Below are 19,449 nucleotides of genomic sequence, written 5' to 3'. Positions count from 1 at the left end.
CTCATGCTAACTAAAGAAATGGAGGCTTATACAGTACAAACACGTATAAAACACATACAAATCAGAAATCGCTTCATCACCAACATTACACACTAACAGCACATAATGTAGCAGCATGTCAAACGCCATTTATAATATTTATAATAATAATAGTAACAATCAGAACTGAACTTTCTATTCCTATTCAACAGACATTACAACATTTTACAGATAAACAGCTGTTTATAATGTCTGTAACATTAAGGAATTACCAGAGAGACTGATATTCTGAGACATCAGGTATTTCTGGAAGCATTCAGCAACTGGATTTCAAATATCACAACAAATCTAAAACATATTATAGCATGGAAAAGGCAACATCAAACTGGTAATATTCATAATATTCTGCCTATCAGAGTCTAAACCAAATCACAGAAAAAGCAAGTGGTCTTTGGCATAAAAAGAGAACTACTTGTTAAAAAAAATAAAAATTGCAATCAAACAGCAGAACATTCTCAGCAGCGAGAGAGACTGAGCTGAGCCGTGTTTCTGGACTCTTGGGTGACCAATCATGACCAGTGCCCAATTTATCTATTGTGTTTTGCTGTAATATAAACTGTTCATTATAGGCTGCCAGATGGCTTAAGAATGTGGAAAACACCCTATATTATGAAGCTCATCTGCATAAAATTGGATCATTTTGAGCCAAAATATGTAATTAACTGATTTGCATGTATCTTTAAATGACTCATTTGGTGAAATTATATTCTTTACAGGGCTATTATATTTATGTAGTGTGAGTCTTTCCCACTGCACTAAATCTGCAGATCACATTGTCACATATCATAAGTGCAATAACAAACTGTACCATTATGACTTAAAGTACATTTAACAATGCAACAACAGCAACATTCTTCTTTTTGATGGATAATTGTGTAATTTTGCATTTATCTTCAACTAAGTATGCTGATGTTCCAGCTTAAATGGTTTTGCTGTTAAAAAAGGGATGTTGCTGCTAAATATGAACCTCATAAAAGGTCTCATTTGTGTATTATGTTTCAGTAAATTTCCTAAAAACTAAAATGAGAACGTGAGAGCTGAAAAAAAATATATGAATCCAGCAAGAACAAAGAGAAGTAGATGCAAGAATGTTCGTTTACTATGCCAAAGTGATGTATCTGAAACGTGTAATTTTTTATTATGATTATTAATCATGTGCTTTTCAATTAGCAACAAGAGAAAAAATGTGTACATAGCAGTACAAAATATCTCTCTCTCGCACACCCACTCAAAATAAGAGGAAACTGAGGAATCGTACCTGATGAGCCATTTGTAAAGTCCCACGTCAAAGTGTCTGAAAAGCAAAAAGACAGTAACGAGTGAGCTCAGGGGTTAAACACAGATGGTTTGAGGTAACACACACACTTCTGTAGAACATGACACAACACAAACATGTGTTTAATCAGTCAACATCCAGAACAGACAAAAAATAAATAAAAAAAAGAGAAGAGAATCTGTATAAATGAGATGCTTGAAGAAACCATTTTAATGAATCTCTAGGGGCAAATGACATTTGCTGAAACGGTTGTCGTACCGGGAGACATTTTCTCAAAGCGGCTGATCCCAGAACAGTTTTGCTGTTTGACTAGCTGAGCTGTAGCCTGACACTGGGTTTTGTGGCAGGTCTAGGACACACAAAATTGATCTGGGAGACAGAACTAATATTCATGCAGTCATATGAAACTATACTTATTTTTGCCAGCATGCAAAACTTTGCCACCACTAGTGTGTCACTGGTCAGGTGGTTGTCAGGGCATTGGTTGCTAAAGTGTTCCAATTGGTTTTAGTGAGTTGCTATGTAGTTGCTAGGGTGTTCTGGGGTGGATGCAAGGGGGCTTTTTACTGGCCTTGGTCAAAAGAGACTTTCCCAAAGTCTATATGATATTTTGTTCACTAGGTATGGCTCTGGGTTTTTTACTTAAATAAATAAAATATTACAAATAAACAAAATAAAAATAAAGTCATTTTAAATAAAGTAAAATATAAATAAAAATAGTAAAAAATACAAATCACAAAAAAATATATAAATACATTTACTTCACAAAGGTAGAAACATTTTTTTTCTTCTAAATATATATATAAAAAATATTATATATATATATATATATATATATATATATATATATATATATATATATATATATATATATATATATATATATATATATATATAAACATTTACAAAGGTATTAAAACACCAGCTAATAGTCCCCATGAGGAAAATGTCTCAAACTTACTAAATATTGTCCTTCTTATCTAAATAATTAAATTATAAAAGATAAATAAATAAAAATCATATAAATAAATACATTTACTTCACAAGGGTAGTAAAACTATGTCCTTCTAAATAATTAATCATATAAAAAAAAAGTGTTTTAATGATAAAAATAAATAAATATAAACACGGTTTCACAGACAGGCTTAAGACTAGTCCCAGACTAAAATGCATGTTTGAGCTGTTTTAACTGAAAGCAACATGCACTGACATATCTTAAAACATGTCAGTGCCATTGTTTTATCCCAAGATACACACCAGTATTGTTTTTTTCTTAGGCAAGTTTTTAAAAGCTACTTAAATTTCCTAATTAAACTAAGGCCTAATCCTGGCTTATTCTAAGCCCTGTCTGTGAAACTAAGCCTTTAATACATAAATAAAAGAGAAATAAATAAATCACATTTAACTAAAATGAATTTAAGTAAATATAGTTCACAAAAATAGCCTGGTTTTTAGAAACTATACATCTAACAGGTTTGGATCTCAACTTTATCCAATACTGTATGCTTCTAACAAACAATATAAAGCCACATTGAGCTCTTTCTTGTTTCACTGATCACACAGGGTTTCTCTTTCGCTCTTTGACATGTAGTTTGTATCAAACCATCATGACAGCCAAAATATCGATTTGGCCCTTTGTAACTCTCAATTTATTTCTCTGCAGGACTTTCTCTTCCACCTGTTCCTCTGAGCAGGTGTGAACAGACGTCCTCAAGTCATCACTATAGCCACAGGTTCTCTTATAGTTATGCTCACTTTACTTCTAGTCATCCATCTATCCACATTTCATCCCTCTGTAGATCAGCTGGTAAGGATGGGTGAATGAATGGACAGGTCAACATTTTTTTTTTTTTTTCACAGTAAAAATGGATTAAGGATTAAATGAGGAAGTGGACAATGATATGGATTTCTCTAGAGAAACCATCATCTCATCCAATTAGAGGAAACACAATCGTAATCTGACACCAACAGACGGTTTTCTGGCCATAAGGCTTTCAAATGTAGTTCAGTCTGTCACTTATTGAGTCCAAATAAACCCAGACCCCAGAGACAGCAGTAAAGAGTTGGCGCCGCTATGCTTCAAAAAAAAAAAAAAAAAAAAACGGCCTGGATGAGGAGAAACAGTCACATGCAAGCAGATGGTTGCTAACACGTCAGAAAGCCCTGACATGAAGTTTTCATGAGCCCACAGAAACTATCAAAAACTTCAGTGCCACAAAAAAAACATCCATCTGGAGAAAGAGAGGCAAAACAAAAGTGAGTGTCTAGAGGGGTCTACGATACATAATGACTCCTAAATCAGATTGTCCAGGACCATTTGATTCATTCCAGCTCTTCCCAGCATTCATTAGCAACTATTGATGAAATGTGCTTCAGCTCTGGGGAAATAAAGTCATCTGGGAAGGCCAGGAGAACAGATGAAGCAGAAGAAATTCCAATCTATATTAATAAACCATTATGTGGAGACATGCATTTGTTTAAGTCTCTACTGTTTAAGGCCAGAAACGCACAATGTTTGTCCAATGCATTTGTTGTCCTGTTGTACATACTTAAAGAGATAATGAATCCAAAACAATGAAACTTTTGTCACAATTTTCTTACTATCGGTTGGGCTTAAGCTAGTCTCAGCCTCAGACGTCACACCAACAAACTGTTGGCTGAACGTCTGATACACATGGCACACAAAATTGGAAACACTGTTTCAAAGTCGTCATCTGATTGGTTGAACTCTACAGGATTTACGGGAGACATGCGTCACGATCTTTAACGGTCTGCCTGGAAACAATGTTGTCATGAAGCCAAACCTCCACATGGAAGAAGCAAGCCGTTGTGTTTACATGTGGCATAGACTCTTTGAAATATATCCAAGAAATGTATACACCGGTCTGTTATTGTAGGGACAATGACATTACATTTTCACGCCCCTAAACATGACGAGGAACAAAACGAACTATGATTAGTTGCTTTCATGTCAGTCAGATGGCATCTGGGCGGTCCTTGGCCAATGAAAGCTGCTATGGAGTCCAGACCTTCTGCAGTCAGTCTGAAGGTCTGGCTACGCGACACTATAGGCTCAAGCAGCCCTTAATGAACACTAAACCAGAAATATTTAATCTAATTATGTCCTTTGCTATTATCATTAAATCATTCTTAAAATTGCATAAAAACTGCAAGCAGTAAAAGTTCTGCTACAAGTCAACACAAATATACAACATTTTTTCTCATCTTAAAAAAGGAACTAAAATAAATAAATATAATTAGTTATTAGTTATCCCATTTTTCCTCTATTTTATAGGTTTAATAAAGCTAAAAATCTAAATTCCCTGCTTAGGAATCACTAACACTACAGCCTGTTTGCACATTTCAGTCCTAAAACACAGTAGGAAAGCTTCTCCAAGAAAGCAATCCCTCTGAAATGCCCATTTGACTCTAGTAGATGCGTGTGGCACATAAACAAGGAGCTATAAAAACAGATGCAGTGAACATACTGAGCTGGAATCTCATGTCTTATGTCATTCACGAGCTCTGTGAGTCAGATGGTGATTCATGAAGCTGAAAGTGAGATACACATTGGAACAGATTCACTCAATATTCTGCTGTTTCCTTCAGATTGAGCTTCTGTACTTCAGAAATCATCTGGCAAAGCAGGCCTGATGGAACATTGTGTAAACACTTCCCACAGCTCAGAGTTTTCCTCATGATCCCACTACAGGTGAGCTGATGAAGAGAACAGAGATCAGGATAAAACCTGGCCTTGTTCTCACTGCATATTTGTGAGAGAGGTTATGCCTACATCGTGGAGACCAAAGGTAAAAAGGTAATAAAACACCAGTTAACAGTCCCCATGAGGAAATGTCTTAATGAACGTACTAAATAATGTCCTAATGAAAATATAGGCATGAGTGAGGGTTGTTTAGGGACAAAGGACAGAAATGATCATTAGCTCAGTATTAGGGTCAATGACAATGGTCACAATAAAGAAAAGAAAAAAGGGAAAAAATATATATATATATTTTTTAATTGTTTTCAAATGTTTTAGAAATGCAGTCTTTGTATTCATAGTGTTTCATATGGTTTTGAAAAAACAATGTTTAAATGCGAATAAATGCTTAAATTAAACTTGCTCAGTGTATAAAGCGATCGTGTCTCTTCAGAAAATGTATGATCTCTACATTACCTTTTTGAAGCGTCAAAGTGTCAGTTGCGTAGCTGTCAATGGAGGGACAGAGAGCTCTCAGATTTCATTAAAAATATCTTCATTTGTGTTCCAAAGATTATCAAAAGTCTGACGGGTTTGGAACGACATGAGGGTGAGTAAAATGATGACAGTACTTTCATTTTTGTGTATTAACAATATTAACATAAAATATTTCTAAAAATGTCATGTAAAAACATTTTACTAGCAATTATGCACATTATTTTAATGAGGCTTTTTTCTTTACTATGGTATCAGGACAGTCGTATAATTCGTAATAAACGTCTCCCCCCCCCCCAAAAAAAAAAATCAAAATAAATTTAAATTCAGAAATTATAAACATAAAATCTCATCATAAAAGAAGTGTGACGTTATATGTATGAACTGCATTTTAAAGTCAGCTTGAATGGAAACTGAAACCAAGTTTACTACCATATTGTGACATATTTCCCCAAAAAAGGGCGATCGAACATGAAAAAAAACATGGCGGTACTTGATTTTATCCATCAGCTGTTGACCGGATTTCAATTGAATTAACTATATATCTTGGTTTAGGGTTAACAGAACCTTATAAATTTTATAAGAAAAAAAATAATGCATGGATGAAGTGTTCAAAATAAGACCAGTAACATGCATTCAAGAAAACAAACAGATTCAATAATGTCAAATTTTTAAATAAATTAATAGATCCGAAATAAAGAGCCTTGTGTCATTGACCCATAAAAACAATAGATCCATTGAGTGATAAGATAGCTATCAGCAGGAGTCAGCTAAATGTGTGTGTGTGTGTGTGTGTGTGTGTGTGTGTGTGTGTGTGTGTGTGTGTGTGTGTGTGTGTGTGTGTGTGTGTGTGCAGTTAAATCTGGAGATTTCCTTTGTGTGTCTGTGTATGTCTGTCTGCTCTCTGCACACGTGTTTGGATGTGCGAGTATTGCTGTGTGTGCATGTGTGTGATTGAGTACGGTCGGTACACGTGTGTGTGTGTGTGTGTGTGTGTGTGTGTGTGTTTTACAGCAACCCATAAACCTTTCAACCGCCGTAAACCCAGTCCATGATAGCAACCGACTGTACTCAATAACACATGCACACACAGCAATACTCGCACATCCAAACACGTGTGCAGAGTGCAGACAGACAGACAGACAGACAGACAGACAGACAGACAGACAGACAGACAGACAGACAGACAGAGAGAGAGACAGACAGACAGACAGACAGACAGACAGACAGACAGACAGACAGACAGACAGACAGACAGACAGACACACACACACACACACACAAAGGAAATCTCCAGATTTAACTGCAGCCAAGAGCAACATCTCAGCCTCTCTTTCTCTCTCTGCTGTTCTCAATCTCATTCGCTCCCTGTAGGACATTTGTACTGTAATCAGAGACTTTGCTGTCCTGCAGTATGGGCTACTGTCTCCATGTGGTATGTTGCATCCGGCGGTTCTAAGCCATTAAATACAGAGAGGAGCATGCGAGTTGGATTTTGAAGTATCGGTGTGTGCGAGTGTGTTGAGGCTATGCTGAGCTGTTAGAAAAAGTTATGCGTGTGCGCGCTCTGTCAGGTTCAGAGGAGCTGAGCTCTGTTGCTCCATGTGGGATTGAAGCCAGACGGGGTCTTACAGCAGGTCCTGCTAAAGTCTTCAGCATACATCTGTTTCCTTACAGCTCTCATTTATCACACTCTAAACTCCATCACCTTCAACACCACTCAGAGACACACACTAGAGCTTAACCTTTCCGGCTCGCAGAGCTTCAGCAGCTGTCTGCACTGTAGATCTGCTGATACACTCAAAACATGCACAATTACACAGGATACAGAAGATAGAGTCACTCTCTCCAGGCGACGCGGAGTGACAATTATCTACTGGGTTAAGAAAAATAACTGAAAACTGCTTGTATTAGGAAGCGAAGCAGATAAAAAAATAAAAAAATACCATGGTGAATATAGTTATTACAGTTAGTTGTTGTTTTTATTACTGTAAAATTATGATAAATTGATTAACTCCTTAAAGCTTTCAGAACATTTCTGTCATTGTTTATTATTACTTTTTCATTTTCATTAAATATAAGTCAGTAAGATTTTTGTAAAGAATTTAATACTTTTATTCAACATAGACGCATTAAATTGATCAAAAGTAACAGTAATAACAATAAATGTTACAATATTTTTATTTCAAGTAGATGCTGTTATTCTAATAATCAATCAATCCTGTAAAATATTAAGCACCACAACTGTTTTTAACATTAATAAAAATGTTTCTTGAGTTACAAATCAGCAAATTATGATTTCTGAAGGATCATGTGACATTGAAGACTGGAATAATGATACTGAATATTCAGCTTTGCCATCACATGAATAGATTACATTTTAAAATATATTAAAATAAACTTGTTCATTTAAATTGTAAATTGTAATAATATTTTATCACATAGTTATTGTAGAAAAAAAATACAACAATAATTGTATCACAATCATTAAATAATTTCACAGTAGATATTCCTGTGCGTGTGAGAGAGACAGGAATGTTCCTTTAATGATTATGATTTTGATATACTATATAATTACTATGTATATATCTCAAGGTATTTATATGAAACAAGAGCATGGTACATCCATAGTCCTTTTGTGTACTATGGATTTATAAAAGCAAGCAAATAGAAGGCAATAATTAGTAGTCAAACAAACATTTTACTATAAGTATAAAAAAGTCTGTTGTTTCCAGACTGGTGTTGCCTAGGTCTAGAGACCATTCAAGACTATTCAAGTTGAAATGCTGTGTACCTTCATCAAGCATTCTAGCTTTTAGAGTAAAATTCAATCGTCTGGGAGGAAGCCTGCATGTATGAGCCTGTTCTACATCGTCTCACGAGACGTCAGAGCGCTCAACTCCATCAGAGAAGCCCAGCACTCATTCCCATACTTTAGAGGTAAGATGTTTGTGGCATTAAACAGAAAGCATGAATCTTGTTACGCTCCTGTAATGTGCTTCTAGATGGTGTAAGTGAGTCTTAAACCTGTTCCAATCATATCATGGCTTAAATAAATTAAAGCAACAGCAGCGCAGCTCTGCCCCCTGCTGTTTCACAGATGTACTGCAGATGACAGTTAAACCACCTCAAATCATTCCAGCTACAGAGGACACAGTGCCTTAGAAGTCAAAGGTCAGAGCTTTTGAAGTTTGACAGAACAAACACAGAAGTGTGTATATTTACCTCCACATCCCAGTGAAGCTGTACATGATGCTGACACACCGTGGTAACGTGGGCGGCTCCAGTCCGTCCAACCTGACGAGCAGAGACACCGCTCCAAATAAGACCAGATACTTTACGTAAAAAAATTGCACTAACGCGAGGGCCAAACCACCTGCAGGTGAAACAGAGAGCGATTACATGACATAAAACAGTAAAGCGGTATGTGCTTGATCTCACAAAGACATGTGAACTGACAGGGTTCTTCAGCCACATCAGGTGCCTACATACAGTACTTATGGCCATGCAGTGTATGTGAAGCTCATTTCGGCCCTTCATTCCATTGTGGCTGAGAAAAACCACAGATTTAATGATTTTAATCAGATTTCAGAATCAGGTTGCATAATGTGGTTCTATCATCCTTTCTAGTCATATCTCCCTATTCACTTTTCAGTCTCTGTGTGTCAGTGGAAACTGAGAACAGCATTTGTCTTTTCCCATATCCCACTGCTACAGAGCTAAAAGCTTGTAAAAAAAAAAAAAAGGGACAATTTCTGCAAGCACTTTCTGTACAAAACACAGGTACAAAAAGGCAATAATGACTCGATGTTCCAGTGTGCTGCTGCACAGACCGCTCTCTCTTGCAGAGTTTGTGTTTATGAATCAAAGTTCAGGCAGCACAAATCAGCAACTTTCACAGATCAATAGACAGCAAGTGCAGAATCAAGATGCTGCAATGGAGAGCGCACACACAAGGCTGAAATATAATAACCACTTTAAGACCCAAAATAACACCATATACAATGACAGACTGCATCAATTCTGAAATAGAGAATTTGGATAAAAACGGCAGAATTTGCTTAAAAACTGTTTTTCCCCACTACACACTATGCAAACAGCAGTATGTCGCAAAAGTATGATGTCGGAAAACTAATAAATATCATAGGCTCACAATAATTTGCAGATGACGTACTGCATGAGATTTTGAACACTTTGTTGTTATCCTATGAGACAGGAGTATCCAAACTGTCCTGTAGAGTTTGGCTCCAACTTGCTTCAACACACGTGCCTGGACGTTTCTAGTATGCTTAGTGGGACCTTGATAAGCTGGTTCAGGTGTGTTTAATTGGGGTTGGAGCTAATCTTTGCAGGACAGTGGCCCTCTGGGAGCAGGTTTGGACACTCCTGCTATAAGACAATAGGTGTCAAGGAGCCGTCAAATTTGAAAAGGGTTGTTATTTTCAAAGTGAGCTGCAGGTACCAAGAAACTTGTTCCTCATGTATACAAAACCAGTCAAACATTTTATGTCAGTAAGATTTTGTATTTTTCCAAGAAATTCTTTTATTCTGCAAGGACGCGGTAAATTGTTCAAATGAGTTTTAAATGAGTTCTATTTCATATAAATGCTTTAGAACTTTCTACTCAAAGAATCCTGAAAAAAAAGGGTTTTGTTGTTGTTTTCAACACTGATAATAATAAAAAATATTTCTTGAGCAGCAAATAAGCATAAAGCAAAAATGATTTTTGAAGAATTATGTGAAACTGAGGACTAAAACTGAGGAGTAAAAGCTGATAAAAATTCAGCTTTGCCATCACTGCAAAAAATAGCATTTTAAAATAGAGAACAGTTATTTTAAATCGTAATAATATTTCACAAAATCAGTGTTTTTACTTTTTTTTTTTACTAATAAAAGCAACCTTGGTGAGCATAAGACTTATTTGTCAAAAACTTTCAAAGATCTTACCAATCCCGAACTTTTGGATGGAAATGTAAATCTCTTTAACAGAGAAGACTGTGTTTATGGTTGCCGTTAGCATATCTTTAAACTTCAAAAGAACAATGCCAATAACATTGGAAAAGCATATCTGGAGAATAGCGAAGTGTGTATTACACTACACACTTGCATCCCTAAAGACGGTTAAGACGTTCTTCATTGAATTCAGTATATACTATGAAAGTACAAGAATTCATACGCAGCCACAGACTTACCCAACGCCCAGTGCGGCAGCATCTCCAGGTAGGTTTCGTTGCTCTGGATGGCGTGCATGTACATGAAGTGGATCATGAGTTCAGCTAAACACCACCAGACAAACACGCGCAGTATCCCACTTAAGACATACACCAAAGACACTTTACACACCGGTCTCTCTATCTGCAGAGAAAGAGAATGACATTTGCAGTACATTTGGATTAAGAACAGACAAAGCACACTTTTATGAACCTCATTTTCTTCTACCTGTTCGCTGAAGTCTCTGTAGGTCATGATGGGCCCGTTGTAGAACAGAGGATGATAGAAGCAGTAGGCAGTGAGCTTGTAGAACTGAGGAATTAGAGTCTTCAGTCCTTTATCCAGTAGAGAGGAGCAGTGATTTGGAAGTGGTTGCCAGCACAGCTCCAGACTGAAGCTAATGCAGCGCAAACTACAAACAGCAGTACTGAAGAGCAAGAGGTAGAACTGGTCCTCAGAAGAACACCAGCCACGCTAGAGACAGAGAAAAAAAAAGAGTGGAAAAAAACATTTAAATTAACCAAACTAAACAACAAAAAGCTCAAAATCAGTGGCTACAGGACAATGAATGAAATGTGCAACAAAAGACAATGAACAGGCCCTGAAATAAAACTGGTAGCAGCCGGAAGACTATCCCTGCATCTGAATTCGCCTCCTTCCCTACTACATAGTAAGTAAAAAAATTGTTAGTGAAGTGAGGGGTATGTCCAAATTCATTGTATTCATAAAAAATACCTGGAGAGATTCTGAATAGCAAATCCAGTGGATACTTTACTATTCCATAAGGCCACATGGAAGGAGATTTGAAAGACAGTGAAGCGACACAATTGACAATGAAGGTCACATGACAAAACCAACATGGGAGAAGTAGCATGTCCGGATTTCATTTATACCACACAATCTTGTCAGAACTGGTGAAGCAGGACCACAATCTACAAAATTCATAGCAAAAAGAAAATGGCAGACTGAAAAAAGATCGATCCCATTCGCTCAACCGTTTATTGAGGATCACAACTTATTTTATGACCTCTGAGAGCCTCTGCGTGTTTGAAAAGAGTCATTATTTTTCCAATTCTGTTTAGTTCCACCCATGAGACAGAAAGGACACACTTCACTTGTAAAACTGCTGCACTTATTATCTTTTTTTATTTTGAAGAAATATAGCACAGCCATACAGTTTGTTAGGTTTGAAATTATAAAACAATGGATATATTCTTTAAAATGAAGACAAAAAGTAGCCTCGTTAGACTGGTTATCCAATGCTAGTGGAACATGTCCAGCTAATTAGATGAACTACACATATAGTTGCTCTGATATAACTGACTTTCAAACATTTACTAAAATCATCTTGGAACCATTTACAACTTAGTTTGATATGTTGTTTCCAATGCAATGTCATTCAGGCACTTTTAACCGCTACTTAGGTGGCCAAAATGTCCTTTGTATGTCATTTACCCATCATTTACTCACCCTCATGCCGTTCTAAACCTGTAAGACTTTTTTCTGAGCAAAATAGAAGATATTTTGAAGAATGCTGGTAACCAAACAGTTTCGGTTCCCAGTTGTATTTTTGGTGCATTCAATAAACCAAAACGGTTAGTTATAAACATTCTTTAAAATATCTTCTGTGTTCCACAGAAGAAAGTAAGTCAAATCAGTTTAAAACGACATGAGAGTGAGTAAATTATGGCAGACTTTTCATTTTTATGTGGACTATCAATTTAACACTATACTCGGTCACTGTAATATAGAATTTCACTCTTGGGTGGACTATCCTTTAAGTAGGCTTCTATGTACTGTAAGTGATAAACAACCGCTGTAAACCACAGCTCCATCTTTCTAAATAACTCCACCTCAGGCCAGCATCCACTGATCCTGTGTTGAAAATAAACTACTATGATCTACTGGGCATGCTCAGAAGACAGCTGGCATCCAGCCAGCCGACACAGCAGCAGTCACTTTCAAAAACTCATTATCACCACTCAAAAATAAAGCTATAACCACCTCTAAATTACACTAAATGACAGGGCAGCGTTCTGAAATTAGTCACTGGCTGATGCTGTTTTTCTTTGTATGTCATTATGGCAGTCTCAGTGGTACAGCTGCATGGGTATTGCTGTCTTCCTGAGGGTTTTTCACAGCTCATAAGTAACTGAGGTAAACAGAGATATACAGAACAAAAAAATATCATTAAAAGATAATGAAGATCACAATAGATTAAATTATAGTTGATTGTTCTTCGGATGGGTATGTTAATAAATGCTGCCGAGTAATAAATAATGATTAGATGAAGGTTTAATTAAGAAGGGGTGTCACAATCGGTTACAATTCATCAAGGAGAAACTCAAGGAAAGTAGGGAACTCATTTGTCACTCAGATCAATATTCCCTCAGTCTCTTTTGTCCCCTCTTTCTGCATGAGCTTGTTGATCTCGTTGCTTTCCCCTTCAGTCAGTTATCTAATGACAGCTGTCAATCAATCATTCACTGTCAAGTGACTAAGCAGATAAAGAAAACAAACAAAAACAAGACCTTCTGGAAGCCAGCTGACTCTTTTTGTTGTACTGTTGTAACTATTGTGTGAGAAAAAAAGGAAATACACAAGCACTGTTGTGCATGTAAACGTTTGACTTTGAATATTTGCTTGAGAGACTGTTTGAAAGTGAATGCATCACTGTGTTTGTGTGAAGAGAATGGTGACATTTAATGCGGACTTGTTTCAGTCTCATCCTCATTCTCTCTGCGGAGCACTGCAGATGTGCTATGAGAGCCAAGGAGACAGCATAGACTCTGATCCTGAACCGGACAAATCCCTCACTCTGTCCATCACACCTCCTCCTCATCAATACAGAAAGCTTTAAAGGGACACAGGTAGTTCAACCAAAATGAATAATCATCATCATGGAACACAAAAGGAGAAATTTTGAAGACTTTCCATGCAATTCCAATGAATGGGGACTTACGTTTTTTTTTTTCAATGTTCGAAAAAAGGCACATAAAAGCACTCCATATTACCTTTATATTCCAAGTCTTCTGTGAGAAACCAACCAAAATTGAAGTTATTCACTGATAATCACCTCCAGGTAGCTTTTAACTTAAGAAATGAACAGATCAGTTTGATTTGTGCATGAACCATTCAGATTGGTTTTCGGAACTGAATCAACCAGTGTTGTTATTGTTAACTAAAAGAAAAACTATTCAAATTATTTTCGCTATTTGAAATAAAGGTGAGATTAAATATTAAATATTTGATGAAAAAAGAAAAAAGTGGCAACTAATTGAAATAAGTTAAAGAAATACTCAAAATACTCAAACTAAAACTGAAATAAAAGTAATTTAAAGCTAAATAGAAATATTAAAAAAATATATATAAATGACAAAAGAACAACAAAATCACTAAAACTTAAACTAATTCAAATTATTAATAAATACTATAATATTATAAAAAGTAATACTAAAATAACACTGGAATCAACCAACTGAAAAGATTTGACTTAAAAGCATTGCTACTTCCCTCATGATTTTGGAGTATGACGAACGATTTTATGATTTTGCACTATTACAATACTTTTATGGTGGTTTTGCATCCTTTTTGAAGCATGAAAGATCTCGCCATCGTTCATGATAATTGGAAAAAAAAGCTCATGGAAAAAAGCAACCAGCACATCATTCACATTTCTCATTTTGTGTTCTAAGAGAGGGAAAAAAGAAAGCCATTTGGACTTGGAACAACATGAAAGTGAGTAAAATGAGGACATTTTTGGGTTAGCACATCATGTCATTTTTGGGTGAACAACCCTTTAAATTGGACACTTTTATGCAGCTTCTCCTCAGAGGAGCGGCAACTTTGATGCCTCACGTACATGGATTACAGCAATTACAGGCGCACAGAGATTCACACACCTGTAAATCCTGGAGGGCACTGACATTTAGTGTGGAGAGCAGCAGGAGGGAGCAAAACCACGAGAGGGCGGGGCTACGTAGCTGAGCAACCACCAATGAGATGCTCAGATGCAGCATCAAAAGAGTCACGCCCCACACACCGAGAAGCCAACCAGCAGAGAGCAAGCCATACACTGCAAAGACTGCCAGTCGGAACTGTAACACAAGTGCACAAGGAAAGATGATGAAACATGCAAACATTTGATGACTTGCTCAAATTCATCTTCTCTGCATCAAAATGACCTGAGGCAGATAACAGGCTGCCAGTCTGGACACCACAGCATGGCCAATCAGAGACCACAGAAGAGACCGCCATGCCCACTCATTCCAAAAACTCCATTCAAAATCAGTAGGGTCCTAAAAACACAAACAGATAGAAAAACCCAAAACACACACAGAGTTTTGTTTGTCTGTATAAAAGGAACTTGTTGATTGAGCAGGAAACAGGAAATTGGCCTTGGTGGGGTGCACCAGCCAATTGTGCCATCCTGATTAAAGTCACTAACATAATCACCATGTTCTCTCACCTTCTTGAATCCCCATATAAGGAATCCTCTCTGCAGCTGCACCTCTCTGTCCAGACTGACCTCATGCTCTGTCAATCACACACAGTAAAACATTTCTCACACAATATTCTGGAGGAATACAAAGTCTGTACACGAGAACTAGAATCAGAATTCAGGTTTACTGGCCAAGTTAGCTTACACCTTGATGAATTATACCTGGCAAGGTATCTCAAACATCTAGTTCACAATAACTACATAACACACAACGGGCCTGTCCAAATACCCACACCTGTGGTCTTTGAACTTGACCACTTGTGGTCTTTGAACTTGACCACTTGTGGTCTTTGAACTTGACCACTTGTGGTCTTTGAACTTGACCACTTGTGGTCTTTGAACTTGACCACTTGTCTATTGTGGTGGATTTTTAATGAATAAAATAGTAAACTGTATATCAAACTAATATTAACTCTAACATCTAACCTTATTTCTTTTTTTAGGCCTAACATGCTAACACTTTGAAACACAATGTACTAAAACGTTCTGTCCTGTGTTTTTGAATGTTGTATTGCCATACCCCTTTTACTTTGGTTGTGTGAGTGTAAAAATAACAAATATGGGAAATGAAACTAGACAGATGACTAGGTTTGAACCTTGTGATTAACAATGAGGTAATCATTAAAACAAAGTTTGCTTTACCTAGTAACAGAAGGGTTTGTCTATGAAAACCAATCAAATTGTGGGGAAATTATGTAATGCAGCATGACATTTTTGCCATACCTCCTTATTCTATAAAAACTGTTGTATTCTTTTAGCTGGTGGGATTCTCAATGAAATTTGTCTGAGATGCTCCGGCCTTGCTTCTTCTTGGGAGAGATTCCCTGAGAACTGCTCGGGAACTCTTCCGGCCATGATTAAAACATTTAATGGACATTTGCTGAAGTCTGTTTGTCAATCATTGCTGCGCAGCAAGAAAGCTAGTTAGGGAAGCAAGTTAGTTATTAAAAGTCGATTGGAGACGTTAGGGAACGTCGACTGGAGATGACCCAGATAGTTAGGTTTAGGGAAAAATCTACCACACTACTTACACAACATATTTCCAGCTTTTGGCCCGAGTGTTCAAATGGGCATGAAGACTGCAAGTGTGTGTGATGAATAGAACTTTTGATTACCCGAAGGGACCCAAATGTTTACAGAGTTTTACTTTGATTTTCAATACTTTGCATTTTAAAATAAACTTCTAAATGTCTGTTCAGTAGAACCTATGTAATAGACAACATAATTTAGTAATTGTGGTGCTTCTAATTAAGTGATAAAAAGCAGTTGCAAATGTTGTACAAAATACACTCATCTTTGCACCAATAAAATGTGCAACACTATGTTTTACTTCCAGTTGCGTTCATGTGCTCGCAAGTGGCCAAGACCGCAAGTGTGGGTATTTGGGCAGGCCCAATAAAAAATTTAGACAGTGGTTGGCTCTGTATAGTCCACAACAATATCCTGTTGTTCATGATTTCATGGATTAGGATTAAGGTGATCATTTATTACTATTATTTTACTCAGTTTCTACTCCACTAATATTTAAGCTTGGCATAACTAGAAAAATGTATATTCATTATTAAAATAACTAAAATGACAGCCCCACTTGAGAACTAGTTGAGAACCACTGATCTAAGATATTTAACATCCACTTAATTCTTCAGTTTGATTATACGGACACTATAGGATGGAGGTTTGAAGGCACAACTTCTCAGTTTCAATGAGATTGTTCACCCAAAAATGTATATTCTCTGATAATTTACTCACCCTCATGTCATTCTAAACTTGTATGGGTTTTTTCTTCTTTTTCTGAACGTTCAGAACTTTCACTATTACAATGAAAGTAAACTTGGCAGCCCTATCCACTTTCATTTCATGGATAAGAGCCCCTTGGATAAGTTTTGATGAAGGCTAAGATCTCTTGAATATTCCCTGCACACATGCATTAACTCTCTTCTTTCTCCCCTGCAATGCAGTGTCAGTTTGGTATTGTTTTCCCCACCCCTCCCCTCTCTCCCATCATCTCTTTATTCATCCAGTTTCTTAGAATGGACCTCTCGTCACCTCGACAGACGGTTTTCCTGCAGGGTGCAATGGCAGGCAAGGATCTATTCACACTGTCATAAACACACACACTTTTTCCAGAAAAGAAAGTGTACATAGAAACAGAAGTGAGAGCACATTGCCATCTGGTGGTCGCATTGTGTTGAGACACAAAGACTGCAAAAAGAAGTATCGTAGGCATGTTTGCTGTGATCTTAAGTGACACGATCTGGAGTTATATTTTGTATAGAAACCCACATCAGAAACAATGTGATTAATAGTGTCTAAAGTGTCTTTAAGATGAAGAAATTAGACCTGGCCAAACAATAAGACACAAATTGCAATATTATCAATATATCTCAATAGCCTGTCAGTACTTAACACTGACTAATTTACTATTCACAAACTTATAAAGTGAACGTTTTCTCAAGTATTCAGGTCACTTAAAAAAAAAAAAAAGATTACTATTACTAGTATGAAAACTATATGGAACTGAACCTAAAGTCATCTAAATAGTGTCTTTTAAAAAAGCTGTTTTCTGATGGCAAAAATACTTATGTATTATCAGATTCACCTATTGTTGTTATTTATGCCATTTTTTTGTTTTTTTGAGCATGAGGAAAGGCCCCATTTTAAAGCTTTATTTTTGCACTTTTTTGACTGGCATGTTTTGGTTGAAAGAGATAAAAATGGGTGCTGTGTGTTGCCTTTTGCTGACCTGAGATCCTGTCGTCCCTCAGCACATGACAGCACAACCTTTTCAGAGCCCTTAGAGTCAGCAGTTAACACGACAGAACCGAGGCGTGCGCGCGCGCGCGCACACACACACACACACACACACACACACACACACACCACAGCAGCCCTTTTTAAACTGACACATCATAAAATAAAGTCCATGTGTGCACTGAAAATGCAGCAAAATTTTATTTTATATTCATTCTGAATAAATTAATCCAAATAAATGATTCAGCAGGTATATAATACTCATATAATAACAATAATGGTCATGCGATATACTGATTTTTCTTCGATTTTTTTTAGGTTTGGGATTTGAATCTGTGTTCCCTTGTTAATTGAAACTACAGTTGAACACCTGGGTGATCTTTGAGTTACTGAGATTCCTGAGATCCTCTTTTATAACCTGGGACGTTTGTGTTTTGTTCTGGGACAGAAAGGCAGCTCACCTTTAGAAAACCTGTGCAGCTGGTAGAAAGAATAGAGATGAGAGGAGAAGGAGAGAATCCAGTAGGCCGTCATCTCCCATCGAGGTAGAGACACCAGCTCCCATTTTTGTGTCATGGAAACTGAACCTACAGGTTAGGAAGATACACTGTGATTGGTAAGTCACTAGACTAGGAGTTTTTCCCCTGTAAACATCATGATTTTCAAATAAAGCAGCATAAGTTAATCAAATTTGATTAAAAATAAGATCAAAATGTATTTTAGGAGGATGTGACATAAGGTGTTTCATAGACAATAATCCCGCATAGTAAAATTTACGGATTATTATATCTAAAATGTCATTCACCAGTAATACGATTAAAAGAAATGCGTTTTATGAACTACTTTATCTCCATACCAAAATTAACTCTACAAAATCCTCGATTATATATCAAGGAACCCCGAAATAAGACGAGCTTGAGGTCTGTTCCAATGAAAATCATGTTCAATAATTTAATTGGGATGTAAAGTCCATCAAGATTTATTTGCTCAAACAGTCATTCAAGACTTTTAACAGATAAAATGGTTTCTTTACACAAGCTAGCCAACTACATGATCATATCGCAAGTTTCGCAACAATTCCTGAACTATAATATTTGCATAAACGTTTCAGTTACTCACATAAACAACAAACAGAAAAACTCTCGTGCCCGCTAAACGCTGCCGTGAAGCTCCGCCCTATGCTTCCGAGATTTGTCACGTCCCCGGATCCTGATTGGCTATTCTAACTACTACGTAATATCTGAGTCAGCGGCTATACTTTAACCCCATAAGTGCCTTAATTCGTTTTGTTTTGGCCACACAGAAGAGAGAGATAAGACATTGTTCATTCACAATGTTCTCATCCAGGAGTGGTAACGTTACATGTTCCAGATCTTTATTTTATATATCTTTAAAGAAATGGCCATCCATCCATCCATCCATCCATCCATCTGTCTGTAGGAAAAGCGAGAAGAGGCTATCTCTCCATCTGTCCAT

At 36.8% G+C, this 19,449-nt stretch overlaps 1 protein-coding gene across 3 annotated transcripts in view; it reads right to left on the bottom strand.

Moving 5' to 3' along the window:
* hhat (hedgehog acyltransferase) overlaps positions 1-19,216 on the bottom strand; it is a 47,551-nt gene extending 28,335 nt beyond the window's left edge. For 2 of the 3 annotated variants that reach the window (XR_014199479.1, XM_082144281.1), the window contains exons 1-9: positions 19,093-19,209; positions 18,435-18,560; positions 15,190-15,257; positions 14,906-15,019; positions 14,624-14,818; positions 10,950-11,195; positions 10,703-10,865; positions 8,736-8,886; positions 1,298-1,333 (exon numbers count right to left, since the gene is read on the bottom strand). Coding sequence is in view for 2 of the 3 variants with exons in the window: in XM_082144281.1 (XP_082000407.1) it covers positions 1,298-1,333; positions 8,736-8,886; positions 10,703-10,865; positions 10,950-11,195; positions 14,624-14,818; positions 14,906-15,019; positions 15,190-15,257; positions 18,435-18,549 (1,088 nt within the window). In the remaining variant the exon portion in view is untranslated. Of the gene's footprint in view, positions 1-1,297; positions 1,334-6,265; positions 6,966-8,735; positions 8,887-10,702; positions 10,866-10,949; positions 11,196-14,623; positions 14,819-14,905; positions 15,020-15,189; positions 15,258-18,434; positions 18,561-19,092 lie in introns of those variants that run through there. The other variant, XM_082144280.1, reaches the window with a different exon arrangement.
* Between the last annotated feature and the right edge of the window lie 233 nt (positions 19,217-19,449).

Source organism: Leuciscus leuciscus (genome assembly GCF_965113295.1).
Source record: "Leuciscus leuciscus genome assembly, chromosome: 17".
NCBI lineage: Eukaryota > Metazoa > Chordata > Actinopteri > Cypriniformes > Leuciscidae > Leuciscus > Leuciscus leuciscus.
This window is presented reverse-complemented; position numbering and strand designations above follow the sequence as displayed.